The sequence below is a fragment of the Sapajus apella genome, unplaced genomic scaffold, assembly GCF_009761245.1.
Source record: "Sapajus apella isolate SASKATOON/1434 unplaced genomic scaffold, GSC_monkey_1.0 scaffold33, whole genome shotgun sequence".
Lineage (NCBI taxonomy): Eukaryota > Metazoa > Chordata > Mammalia > Primates > Cebidae > Sapajus > Sapajus apella.
This window is the reverse complement of record NW_022436973.1, coordinates 22,123,610-22,136,399: the sequence shown is the minus strand read 5'-3', so window position 1 is coordinate 22,136,399 and position 12,790 is coordinate 22,123,610. Positions and strand designations below refer to the sequence as shown.

Genomic DNA, 12,790 nt, shown 5'->3' with positions numbered 1-12,790 from the left:
TCTCTGAGCCACTGCGGCCGCCAGCCGCTGGCCCCAGGCCCGCGAAGAGGAGGGAGCCAGTGAAGACGGAGGTCTTGAGGGCTTCATTGCTGGGCAAAAGGGGATGCAGCTGACAGAGACAACCCTTTGTCCCTGGCGATGGCCAGAGGGCAAAATTGTATAAAGCTATAGACTGCCAGACCTGGGAGACCCTTTTGGCCTCAGTTATAACTGTTTCATGTTTTAAAGGTTTGTTTTCCTACTCGGTGCAAATTTGTTTTTTGGTTTTTATTATACTTTAAGTTCTGGGGTACGTGTGCAGATCGTGCAGGTTTGTTACATAGCTATACACGTGCCATGGTGGTGGCTTGCTGCATCCATCGCCCTGTCACCTACATTAGGTATTTCTCCTAATGCTATCCCTCCCCAATCCCCCCATCCCCTGTTACTCCTCCCCAGCCCCCAACCCTCCAGGCCCTGGTGCATGAGGTTCCCCGCTCTGTTGTGTGTTCTCATTGTTCAACACCCACTTATGAGTGAGAACAGGCAGTGTTTGGTTTTCTGTTCTTGTGTCAGTTTGCTGAGAATGATGGTTTCCAGTTTTATCCATGTCCCTGCAAAGGACATGAACTCATCGCTTTTTACGGCTGCATAGTATTCCATGGTGTATATGTGCCACATTTTCTTTATCCAGTCTATCATTGATGGGCATTTGGGTTGGTCACAAGTCTTTGCTATTGTGAACAGTGCTGCAGTGAACATATGTGTGCATGTGTCTTTATGATAGAATGATTTATAATCCTATGGATATATACCCAGTAATGGGATTGCTGGGTCAAATGGTATTTTTATTTCTAGATCCTTGAGAAATCGCCACACTGTCTTCTACAGTGGTTGAACTAATTTACACTCCCACCGACAGTGTAAAAGTGTTCCTACTTCTCCACATCCTCTCCAGCATCTGTTATCTCCTGATTTTTAAATGATCTCCATTCTAACTGGTGTAAGGTGGTATCTCAATGTGGGTTTGATTTGCATTTCTGTAATGACCAGTGATGGTGAGCTTTTTTTCATATGTTTGTTAGCTGCATGAATGTCTTCTTTGAAAAGTGTCTGTTAATATTCTTTGCCCACTTTGTGATGGGGTTGTTTTTTTTTTTCCTGTAAATTTGTTTTAAGTTCTCTGTAGATTCTGGATAGTAGCCCTTTGTCAGGTGGGTAGATTGCAAAATTTTTTCCCATTCTGTTGGTTGCTGGTTCACTCTACTGATAGTTTCTTTTGCTGTGTGGAAGCTCTTAAGTTTAATTAGATCCCATTTGTCAATTTTGGCTTTTGTTGCTGTTGCTTTTGGTGTTTTAGTCATGAAGTCTTTGCCCATGCCTATGTCCTGAACGATATTGCCTAGGTTTTCTTCTAGAGTTTTTATGGTGTTAGGCCTCATGTTTAAATCTTTAATCCATCTAGAGTTAATTTTTGTATAAGGTGTAAGGAAGGGATCCAGTTTCTGCTTTCTGCATGTGGCTAGCCAGTTTTCCCAACACCACTTATTAAATAGGGAATCCTTTCCCCATTGCTTGTTTTTGTCTGATTTGTCAAAGGTCAGATGGTTGTAATTGCGTGGTGTTCTTTCTGAGGCCCCTGTGCTGTTCCATTGGTCTATGTCTCTGTTTTGGAACCAGTACCGTGCTGTTTTGAGTACAGTCGCCTTGTAATAGTTTGAAGTCAGGTGGCGTGATACCCCGGCTTGTTTTTTTTTTTTTTTTTTTTCTCCCTTAGGATTGTCTTGGCTATGCGGGCTGTTTTTTGGTTTAAGGTGTCTTTTTTCCAATTCTGTGAAGAAAGTCATTGGTAGCTTGATGGGGATAGCATTGAATCTATAAATTACTTAGGGCAGTATGGCCATTTTCACGATATTGATTCTTCCTAACCATGAGCATGGAATGTTTTTCCATCTATTTGTGTCCTCTCTTATTTCCTTGAGCAGTGGTTTGTAGTTCTCCTTGAAAGGGTCCTTTACATTCTTTGTTAGTTGTATTCCTAGGTATTTTATTCTCTTTGTAGCAATTGTGAATGGGAATTCACTCATGATTTGGCTCTCTGTCTGTTGGTGTATAGGAATGCTTGCGATTTTTGCACATTGATTTTGTATCCTGAGACTTTGCTGAAGTTGCTTATCAGCTTAAGAAGATTTTGGGCGGAGACAATGGGGTGTTCCAAATATACAGTCGTGTCATCTACAAACAGGGACAATTTGATGTCGTCTCTTCCTATTCGAATACCCTTTATTTCTTTCTCTTGCCTGATGGCCCTAGCCAGAACTTCCAATACTTTGTTGAATAGGAGTGATGAGAGAGGGCATCCTTGTCTTGTGTCAGTTTTCAAAGGAAATGCTTCCAGTTTTTGCCCATTCAGTATGATGTTGGCTGTGGGTTTGTCATAAATAGCTCTTATTGTTTTGAGATACGATCCATCAATGCCTAGTTTATTGAGAGTTCAGTGCTCTACACGTTCAGAGAAACTTCTCTAGTAACAAATTATAGAAATGATCCCTGAAGTATAGTCTTACTTGGTGCAAATTTGGATGGCAAGAGATGTTAACTTTTAAGCCCCCCCCCTTTTTTTTTTGAAACAAAGTTTCACTCTTGTCACCGAGGCTGGAGTGCAATGGCACAATCTCGGCTGGAGTGCAATGGCACAATCTCGGCTCACTGCAACCTCCACCTCCCGGGTCAAGCGATTCTCCTGCCTCAGCCTCCTAAGGCAATTTTATAAAGGAGGTGATTTTGTAAAACTACAAAAATTAGCCAGGCATGATGGTGCGTGCCTGTAGTTCCAGCTATTGAGGAGGCTGAGGGAAGAGAATGGCTTGAACCTGGGAGGCAGAGGTTGCAGTAAGCAGAGATCACGCCACTGCACTCCAGTCTGAGCAACAGAGTAAGACTCCATCGCAAAAAATAAAAATAAAAAAGACCTCCTTAAGTGATCCTTCTGCCTCAGCTTCTCAAATCAATGGAATTACAGGAGTGAGCCACCACACCTGGCAAGCCTGTTCTTATGAGATTATTACTAATTACTACTACTTTGGATTTTCAAATCAACTTTATTAAAGTATAATTTACACACAACAAAATGCATTTATTTTTATTTATTTTATTTTGAGACAGAGTCCTTGAGTTGCGTTTATAATGTGTAAACTTTTCTGTATGTTACACTTCAATTAAAAGTACAAAAAGTCTTGGGAGGCCTCAGGCCACTGGAAGTGAACACAACTAGCCCCTCTGAGGACCCTCCAATCCAAGATGGACATATGTCCTCTTGGAAGTACATGGAAGCAGATGAAGACTCCCAAGTTCCTGGATTCCCCCATTAGCACCCTTCAGTGGCTGCTTATGGTCCTCCCCTCACCCTCTCCTCCCCAGACAGCCCCCAAACATCTGGCTGCACTTGGCTTGCTCTCTCCCTGTCCCACCTCTGGATTTAGTCCATGTCCTCCTCCCTCCCCATTGTCAGCAATGTAGACAAGACAAGTGCTGAGTTCGTGCCCACCTACTGCATGCCATGCACGGTGCTGGCCATCGTGGGTGGCAGATGCGAGCACACGGAGCCTCGAGGAACAGAAAGGGACACAAATCACTTCAGCACAAGGTAATTTGTGATAAATGCCATGAAACTTGCACCCCCGGCTCCATCTTACAGACGGTGTCTGAGAATAAACCCCACTAACATGTGAGTCCTCTGTGCTCTAGCCCAGCTGTTTCGGTTGCAAGAAAGTGACTCACTCCAGTTGCGTCATAGGGTAGAGGTTTATTGGAAGGACATTCTGGATGGGCTCCCAGCAAGAGTCTGGCAATGGAGCATGAAAAGGAATGGGGCTGGAATGAGGGAGGATGCGGCCTCTGCTACACAAAGTTCACCTGGCCTCCAACTGCCTCCTAGCCTGTTAGGTCCTGTGCCAACTCCCCACTTCTCTCTGGTTTTCAGCCCAAATCCTAGAGCAGAGGGCTCCTAGCTCCTCCCACCATCTGCACCAGGCTGCAAGGGGAGTCATTAGCCCACTCGAGAGCTCTCTCCTGTCAGTCCCTGATTCCCAGGGGCACATCGTTCCTTCTTGGTAACTCATCCTCTGTAACAGCCCCTGACATAGGGTCCTCCGGGAAAAGGACAGGAGCTCACTCAGTCACGGACAGGGATGTATCTGGAGCTGGAACAAGGATGCTGATGACATCTGTGTCTGTCCTCACTCTTGTAAGTGTCAGTAAGGCAGAACCCATCCCTGGGGGCGGGGGGTGGTGGTGGAATGAGGGCATCTCTTCTTCCAGGGGCCACATCTGGCATAAGGATGTTTGCTGAGGCAACTGTGCTGCCTGGCATGCTCTCTCCATAAGAAAACACCACACTTTTTTTATTTCCTCAGTCTTAAGTGTGAGAGTGATCACCTCTTCCAGGAAGTCCATGACCAGAATGGTCAGGGGCACACCTTGGCCCTCAGTAAATGGGCACTGAGACAAAACATGGCCTGCTGGTGGCATTCCCATCAATGTCAAAAGTCCCAGGGATGAGCCCACAGTTGGGAGTCCTTTGGAAGCCCAATTCTAAATGTCCTCTGGACTCAAAAGAAAAACTACATTTCCCAGCCTCCCTTGTAGCTCAGAGTGTCTATGTGACAATACTCCACCCAATGGGAAGTGAGTGGAAAAGTCATGTGCAACTTCTGGGTTGCATCCACCATGGGCATGGGTGTGTTTCGGCCTCCATTCTTCCCTCTTCTGGCTGGAGGGCATGTGGACAGAGTGGGGCCATGGTAAGCCTCAGAATCAAAGGCAATGTTTTAGTTAGAGAAAAGGAAGGTAGAAGGATCCTGAGCCCCAACACCTTAAACCATCATGACAGCCAGACTATCACCAGAGAGAAAAATAAAATTTGATCACGTTGAAATCACTGTATTTGGTCTCTTGTTACAGCACCCTAACCTATATTCTGCTGAATACAGAGTGCTTTGACAAACCTCTGAGGACACAGGATGCTCTAATCCAACCAAAGTCCAGGGTGGCTTTTGAGGAGAAAGATGTGAAAGGGCAGGGCTTCCTTTGAGGGAGAAATAGAGAGAAGGGAGGACATGCAGAGAAGAGAGAGCAAGAGAAGTGGTCAACATGATCGACTCGGGGCTCCTCAGCATCCTCCAGGGTCAACACCCTCCTGGGTAGACTGAGGTTTATCCCCACCTTTCACCACCCATTTCTGGGGAGGGGGGCAAGAGGCTTCGAGCCAGGTCATAAAAAGTCGGATGTCACAGAGCTGTTTTCACAGAGGCAGGCAGGACCCAACGCTGCCTCGTTCACATTCACGGGCTGGAGTCATCACAGGCACTGGCCACCTTCTCCAGAGGGCAGGCGACACCAGCAGTCAGCCCAGGGGTGGGCCACAGGATGAGGTCTCGCATGTGGCTACATCAGGATCAATGAGCTTCCCACAGAGAAAACCCTGGTCACAGGAGGCCTCTGGGAGCCAGGGCAGGCCCCAGGCCTCCAGCCTTAGGAAGGGTCCCAAGAGGATTGGTGGGAGTGTGCATGGCTGGAAGTGTGACTTGGAACCCTGGCCCACCAGATGAATCAGCTGCAGAAGGACACACCACAGGGGAGGAGAAACTGACTTTCACTTCTGCCCAGGTGATGGGCAGGCTCAGCAGTGGGGAAGAGGGGCCTCAGAACAAAGGTGGGGGAGTCGAAAAATGTGTCTTGGAAATGGAGGGGATGCTGCTAAGTCCAGAAAGTCTCCCCTAGTCCCCTACGCCAGCCACCAGCAGACACAGGGGTTCTCTCTGTCCCAAGCAGGGCTCTCCTATCTCCTGAAGGGCTCCTGGTTCCCTGTACAGTCTTCCCAACCTCCCCTTGGTCCCAGGCACCATCCCATAAATGGCATCAGCCTCCAGATGTCAGCCAGCACTGTGGGTTAGCTGGGTATCACACTACCCGCATGTGTTGAATGGATACCTGCGTGGTCTCCTTCTGAGAAGCCATCTCCACCGAATTCTCACCCATGTTCGGCTTATAAACACGCCTTTTTCTGCAAGGCCCAGAGTGGACTCAGAGAGCCTCTCCCCTCCCCACCGCCTGCCCCCATTCCTCTCCCGTTCCCTACAGGCTGGCTCCAGACCACCCACAGCACAGCGCATGGGTGCCTCATGGAGAGTGGGTGCTTCCTCTCTCTTCCTCCCCAGCCCTTGCTTCAGCACAGCTAGGGCAGAGAGGAGGAAAGAAGAAAACTACAGCTAGGAGGATTTAGGGGCAGTTCTAGAAGGGATTCCCAACTTGGAGGGGCAGGCTGGGAAGTAGGCAGCCTTCCCAGGCTGAACTTGAGAGGAGGGAGGTTCCCCTAAAGGACCTGGGGGAATCTAGGGGGAGGATGAAGTGGCCTTTCCCACCCCAATCTTCTGGCCCATCCCCCGCTCCAGACCCACCTCCAGGTGTGGCAGGCCCACAGGCCCAACAGCAGGAGCAGGAGGACCACCAGCATTCCCAGGGCCCAGAGCAGCTGCTGGAACTGACGCAGGCGGTGCAGGGCTGGAACACAGAGTGGGGCTCAGGGCAGTCACAGCTGCAGGCCCCCAGTGCTCCCTTCCAAGGGGACCCACCCGAGATGAAACCTTCTAACTTTTGCTTTATCTCTGAAGCTCTCTCCATGCAAGGGAGCTCCTAGCAATAAGTTTCAAGTAGACAGGCAAGCCGTGCTGCAGCAGAAGGGTCTAAGAATTGGGCATTTGTGCAGAGTGGCCTGGGAGATGGAGCCCCTTCCCTCACCTCTGGCCCCAAAGTAGGTGGAGGTAGAGGCAGAGCCCAGGGCATTTGAGGCAGAACACACGTATTCCCCTTGATCGCTGGGCCTCAGAGCCTCGATGTCCACCCTCAGGGCATTGGGGGAGGCCAGGACATGGATGTGTGGCTCTGCAGGAACACCCCGGGGCTGACTGGAGGCCACCAGTCGACTGCCAAGGTGGAGAGTCAGGCTGGCGAGGGGCTCACTCTCCACTCGGCAATCCAGGATGCCCTGGAGGCCATCTTCAGGCTCCACGAAGACCGTCATGGTGGGTGTCTTGGGAGGGTCTGTGGGGAGGAAGGGAGTGTGGTGATTACAGAAAATGACCACAAATTCCTCCTTCCCTGTATCCATGCACAATGATTTTGCTGCTCCATCCATTAAGAGGCAGAACCTATTTCCTCACTCCTTGAATCTGTGACTCCATTTGACCAACTGGAGAAAGAAGTGATAATTGTGTAACTTCAGAGCCAGACCTTAAGAGGCCTTGTAGCTTCCGCTCTCCTTGGAACACAACAATGTGGGAAGCCTAGGCCAGCCTGCTGGGCACATGTGGCCCAACCGCCAGCCATGAGCATGCAGTCATCTGAGACCACTGGACAACTGCAGCCACATGAGCTGTGAACAACAGAAGAACTGCCCAGCTGAGCTCAGCCGAGCCTAGCCCACAGAATTGAGCAAATAACATGATTTTTGTTTGAAGCAATCAGTTTTGGGGTGGCTTGCTATGTAGCAATAGCTGACTGATACAGTGTAGGCATTGGTGAAAACTGGAGTGAGAGACCAACACTGATGAGGGCCTATTGTGTACCAGATACTCAGCATGCTTTATTTCTTTTCTTTTCTTTTCTTTTTCTTTTTTTTTTTTTTAAAGAAGGAGTCTCACTCAGTCAGTTGCCCAGGCTGGAGTGCAGTGATCATGATCTTGGCTCACTGCAACCTCCACTTCCCAGAGTCAAGCAAATCTCCTGGCTCAGTCTCCGGAAGAGCTGGGATTACATGTGTAATCTTGTGCCATCATGCCATGTGCCATCATGCTGTGCTAATTTTTATATTTTTAGTAGAGATGGGGTTTCACCATATTGGCCAGGCTAGTCTCAAACTCCTGGCCTCAAGTGTTCTGCTCACCTCAACCTCTCAAAGTGCTGGGATTACAGGCATGAGCCAGCACGCTCAGCCATTTATTTCTTATACTACTTGCAAGATGAGATGAATGATGTATTCCCCATTTTATAGATGAAGAAACCCTGTCACAGATGTACAAGATCACACAACCAGTCAGCAGGAGAGCCAGGATTCCAACCCAGGACTCAATATCTGTGAAATCCTCACTGTTTGCAGACAGAAGAGGAGGAACTGAGGTGAGTGTGTGACATGTAGGAGACTAAGGCGGAGGAGGGGGCTCACACTCACAAAGCACTCGAAGCATGACCGGAGCGGAGGCAGCAGCCCCACGGGGGAGCTCAGCCAGGCAGTGGTACATCCCAGCTTGAGCACGAGCCACATGGGTGAAGGTGAGAGTGGGCACAGGCTCCGTGTGCAGCCGTCGGCCATTCCAGAACCATGCAAAGGTGGAGTTGCCTACAGGCCCAGGACCACCTGGGAGGTGGCAGCTGAGGTTCAGGGCAGTGCCCTCAGGCACATCCAGGCCAGGCTCTGCCACCACGCTCGGCCCTGTTGGGGGAGGATAGAGAGATGGTTGGGGATCTGTAGGTCTGTGGGGGTGGCATCTGCGTGGGACCTCTGAGAGGCCTCTGCACGTATGGGAAGGCCTCAGTCTGACTTGGGATCTGGAGTCTCCAAGGTGGATCTGTGCCCCCACCAGTGGGAGCTCTTCCTCCTCCATCATACTAGGCCTCTCAAGGCAGGGCTTTCTCAGGCCAGACAGCCCGCTCTAATGGGAGCTCCAGCCCCTCTCATGGACTTGGTCCCTACAGCATCGGAGCCCCTCTTCCTCCCCTCTCTCCCGCTCACCTTCCACCTGCAGCCGCCTGGTGGTGCTGACTGAGCCCAGCAAGTTTCGAGCTGTGCAAACATAGGTGTCATTGTCACCTGCAGGCACATCTTGCACCTGTAGCCGTAGGGCGTTTCGGGCCACCTGGACATGGCCTGTCCCCGATGCCAAGCTGTGGACCCCGCTGCTCATGGCCAGCACCTTGCCATCACGAGATAGGGCCAGCTCAGCAGGTGGCTCACTGTCCACAGTGCACTGTATCACAGCCATGGATCTGGTCCTGGAGTCCCGGAAGGAGGACAGCACGACGTCCCGAGGGGCATCTGCGGGCAGGCAGGGCACAGATAGGGGCCTTGCTTAGGCACCCGCTACTGCCCATTGACCAGATGCCTGGGGTTGGCCAGGCTGAAGCCTCTGGACCAATGGCCACTTCCTAGAAGTGACACCTTCCCAGGAGGCCTGTGGGCAGACTGCCAGGCAGGGCTTGTAGAGCTGAGTCTCTTTCTCCAGCACCTACATCCTCTTTCCCCAACTGCCCGTTCCTGGGCCCACTGCAGTTCTATGCCCACTCCCACAAAAGCCTAGAAGCGCCCTCCACCACCCTCCTGGGCAGCCCTGGCGGAGGACCCCTTGCTCACAGAGGACTTGCAGGGCAGCAGGACGGGAGCTGCGGGTGCCCTGGGCATCCTGGGCCTGGCAGGAGTAGGCGCCTGCATGAGCCCGCGTGGCCACCGGGAATGAAATCGAAGCAGCTGGACCCTCCTGCAGCCAACGACCATTGTGGTACCAGGCATAGAGGGTGGGTGGGAGAGCAGCAGGGTCCTCACAAGTCACTGTGATGGGGGTACCCTCAGGCACAGTAGCCTCTGGAGCCAGGATCACCTGCACACCTGTACCAAGGAGGCCATGATCAGCTGAGCCCAGCCAGACACCACAGTGGGTTTCCATCTCAGAGGGCTTGGCCTGGGCCCTGCCTCACCCTCTAGCCGCAGCTCCAGGGATGTGTTGGCCTGGCCCAGAGGGCTGCGGGCAGAACAGCTGTAGAAACCCTCGTCACTGGGCTGTGGCTCCCGCAGCTCCAGGCGCAGGGTGTTGGGGACAGAGGCTGCTGTCGAGGAGGCCAGGAGGTGGCCGGCGTGGCTGAGGGCCAGCTGGGCAGCTGGGCGGCTATCCACAGTGCACAGTACCAGGGCCAGCTGCCCACCACGGCTCTCCAGGAGGTAGGTCAGGCGCAGGTCACGGGGTGCATCTGCAGGGCACGAGAGGCTTACACAGAGTCACAGCCTACAGAAGGCCAGTTTGCAGGTGGCATTCAAACCCAGAAGTCCCTGGCTCCCCACCCCAATGGCTCCTGATCGCCCAATCTGGGGTACTGCTCCTCTGCCCAGACAGGACTCACCCCAGTGCCCCCTACTCTAATGTCCCTTTTCCCGTGCTCCACTAGCTAGCTAGGTACCTAGTTCCCCACTGGACACTTGTAGGGTTCCGGCCATGCTCAGATCCCTGCAGGTTGCTGCCATTCCTACCAGCCCTACCATGCATCCAGCCAGACTCACAGAGGACGTCCAAGGTGATTGGTCTGGAGAGGCGGGGTGCCTGACCAGAGGGACGCACACCACAGTGGTAGGAGGCAGCATCCCTGACCGTGACGTTGGGCAGGAGGATGGACTGGGCACCCAGGCGATGCTGCCCATCCTGGTACCACGTGTAGGTGAGCTGGTCTGGGTGAGTGGTCCACACAAGGCAGGTCAGGTTCACCAGCTGCCCCTCCTGCACAGCGGCCCCAGGCCACACCTGCACATTCACAGCTGGGGAGAGGGAGGGCACAGGACACCAGCCAGGGTCTTGAGGCTGTGTACAGCAAGCCACCTGTCTCCGTGTGAGTGAGCTGCCCCTACTGCTGGGGAGCCCCTTGGCCTCTGGGAGCCTCAGGTGGCCCACCTATAAATGAAGCTCAGAGGTCGTGCTTGGGACAGCCCACTGGCTCCTGAGTGGTCCCAAGTGGAGTTCCACAGAGCCTTGGAGGGCCCTGAGCCCCTCCCTGACCCTGGTGGGGGGCAAATGGAGAGACCACAGACCTCCCCTCCCCTGCTGCACTTTCCCCTGAAATTTCCTGTTTAGTTTTATCCACTGGGCACACATGTAAAATCTGGTGTTTAAAAAAGGTTCTTGTGTGAAACTCAGGTCTGGAGTCCGCCACCCTTAGGAAGGGTGGGAATGGGGACTATTCCTATGCTCCCAGGTTTCTAGAACCCTCTCCAACCTTCTCTCCTCTTTTAAAGGAGACACATACATACACATGTGCACACGCGCACACGCACACACACACACACTGACCCTGAGCATCAAAGTCGGCAGAGGCAGAGGCCTGGCCTAAGGTGTTGGAGGCCTCACAGGTGTAGACGCCCTCATCCTCCAGCATCGCCTCGTGGATCTCCAGGCGCAGTGTGTTGCGGGCCGCAACCACCTGCAGCCTGGGAGAGCCGCCTGCAGGTTCCCCCATGCCTTGTAGGCTGGAGGCCACGAGGCGGTCCCCATGGAGCAGCCGCAGCTGGGCCGGAGGGTCGCTGTTCACACGGCACAGGATGAGGCCCAGCCGCCCAGGGCCTGTGTCCATCAGGGTAGTGAGTGTGACCTGGCGTGGGGCGTCTACACAGGGTGGGGAGTGTCAGCACCCAGCCAGGGGGTCCCTCATCCAGGGCTCTGTCATGTGGCAAAGCCCAGGACCAGGGGACAGCATTCCTTCCCCCACACCTGGACGGGATAAAAGTCCTTACAGGACACGTGGAGGCTGACAGGTGCGGCGAGGCTTGTGATGGCTGAGCCTGGGCCCTGGGCTTGGCAATGATAGGCCCCAGCTTGTGTCAAAGTTATGGCTGCAAATCGGAGCGTGGCTGAAGTCAGCTCCTGGAGGGGCTGGCCATCCCGATACCAGCGATATGAGGTTCCCTCAGGGACTCCTGTGGGCACCTGGCAGCTCAGGACAACAGCCTGGCCCTCTTGGAGCTCAGGTGATGGTGACACCTGGACCCAGGCTCCTGCAGGGGAAAACCAAGAGCAGGTGAGGGCTCTCCACCACACCTCCCACAGTCCAGAACCACCTGCGTGTCCACCCAGGACTACACACCCAGCCCATGTGTTGAAGCCACAGCCCCCTTCCAGACCACTGCAGGGCCCACTCAGTCCCATGCCTTGGCCCCTCCTGCCCCCCACTCTCCTGCACAGGTGCCATCCTGGCATTTGCCTCCCCCCACCTGGTGGGATGGTCTTACTGTATCAGTCATATCTTGCCTACCAGTGTGTAAGCCCCATAGGCACTGGACTTGTGTGCTTGTATGACCTGTGACCCCAGTTCCAGGCACTGCGTCTGCATGTGTTAGCTCCTGACAAATGTTGGTTCAACCCATAAAGCACTGAAAAGGGAGGGATTTAGATAATCCCAGGGCCACCGTCCTGACCAGGAGCTGGAGTCAGCATGGGTGACGGAGGGCTTAGAAGGGAATGTAGCAGCTATGTGATCTTGGGTGCCCTCGCCCGGCTGGCCCAGCATCTGGACTCCAGGCCGCAAGAGCGCAGGAACCGGGGATCAGGCAAAGGGCAGCTCCTCAGTGGCCCCTGGGTCTGAAGCAGGAGAACCCCAGGGTGCTGGGTGAGATGGAGGGGCAGCTGGAATGCTCAGCAAGAGCATAGACCATTCCTGAGTCCACAGCTAGCAGGGTCATGTGGCTGGGGAAAAGCTCCTAAAACTCTAACCTTCAATTTCTCCCTGTGAAATGGAGGTGGTAAGAAATGATACACAGAACTGAGGCTCACAGTAAATGTCCCAAAATTGGTGCTGTTGGTCACTGTGGGAGAGGCAGCGCACATTTTTCTTTCATTATGGGTATTATCTTTCCTTTTTCCTGGTTTATTTATTTAGGGAGATTTTTTTTTTTGAGATGGAGTCTCGCTCTGTCATCCAGGCTAGAGTGAAGTGGTGCAATTTCGGCTCACTGAAACCTCTGCCTCCCAGGTTCAAATGATTCTCCTCCCTCAGCCTCCTG

General features: G+C 52.8%; 1 protein-coding gene across 2 annotated transcripts in view; it reads right to left on the bottom strand.

Annotated features, from left to right (window-relative positions):
• Positions 1 to 3,769: 3,769 nt before the first annotated feature.
• Positions 3,770 to 12,790, bottom strand: part of SIGLEC1 (sialic acid binding Ig like lectin 1) — an 18,819-nt gene continuing 9,798 nt past the window's right edge. The window contains exons 11-21 of one of the 2 annotated variants that reach the window (XM_032295547.1): positions 11,525 to 11,785; positions 11,085 to 11,396; positions 10,304 to 10,555; positions 9,727 to 9,996; positions 9,386 to 9,637; positions 8,768 to 9,070; positions 8,207 to 8,467; positions 6,778 to 7,080; positions 6,438 to 6,540; positions 5,971 to 6,043; positions 3,770 to 5,443 (exon numbers count right to left, since the gene is read on the bottom strand). In XM_032295547.1, coding sequence (XP_032151438.1) covers positions 5,384 to 5,443; positions 5,971 to 6,043; positions 6,438 to 6,540; positions 6,778 to 7,080; positions 8,207 to 8,467; positions 8,768 to 9,070; positions 9,386 to 9,637; positions 9,727 to 9,996; positions 10,304 to 10,555; positions 11,085 to 11,396; positions 11,525 to 11,785 — 2,450 coding nt within the window. In that variant the 3' untranslated portion in view covers positions 3,770 to 5,383. The remainder of the gene's footprint in view (positions 5,444 to 5,970; positions 6,044 to 6,437; positions 6,541 to 6,777; positions 7,081 to 8,206; positions 8,468 to 8,767; positions 9,071 to 9,385; positions 9,638 to 9,726; positions 9,997 to 10,303; positions 10,556 to 11,084; positions 11,397 to 11,524; positions 11,786 to 12,790) is intronic. The other variant, XM_032295548.1, reaches the window with a different exon arrangement.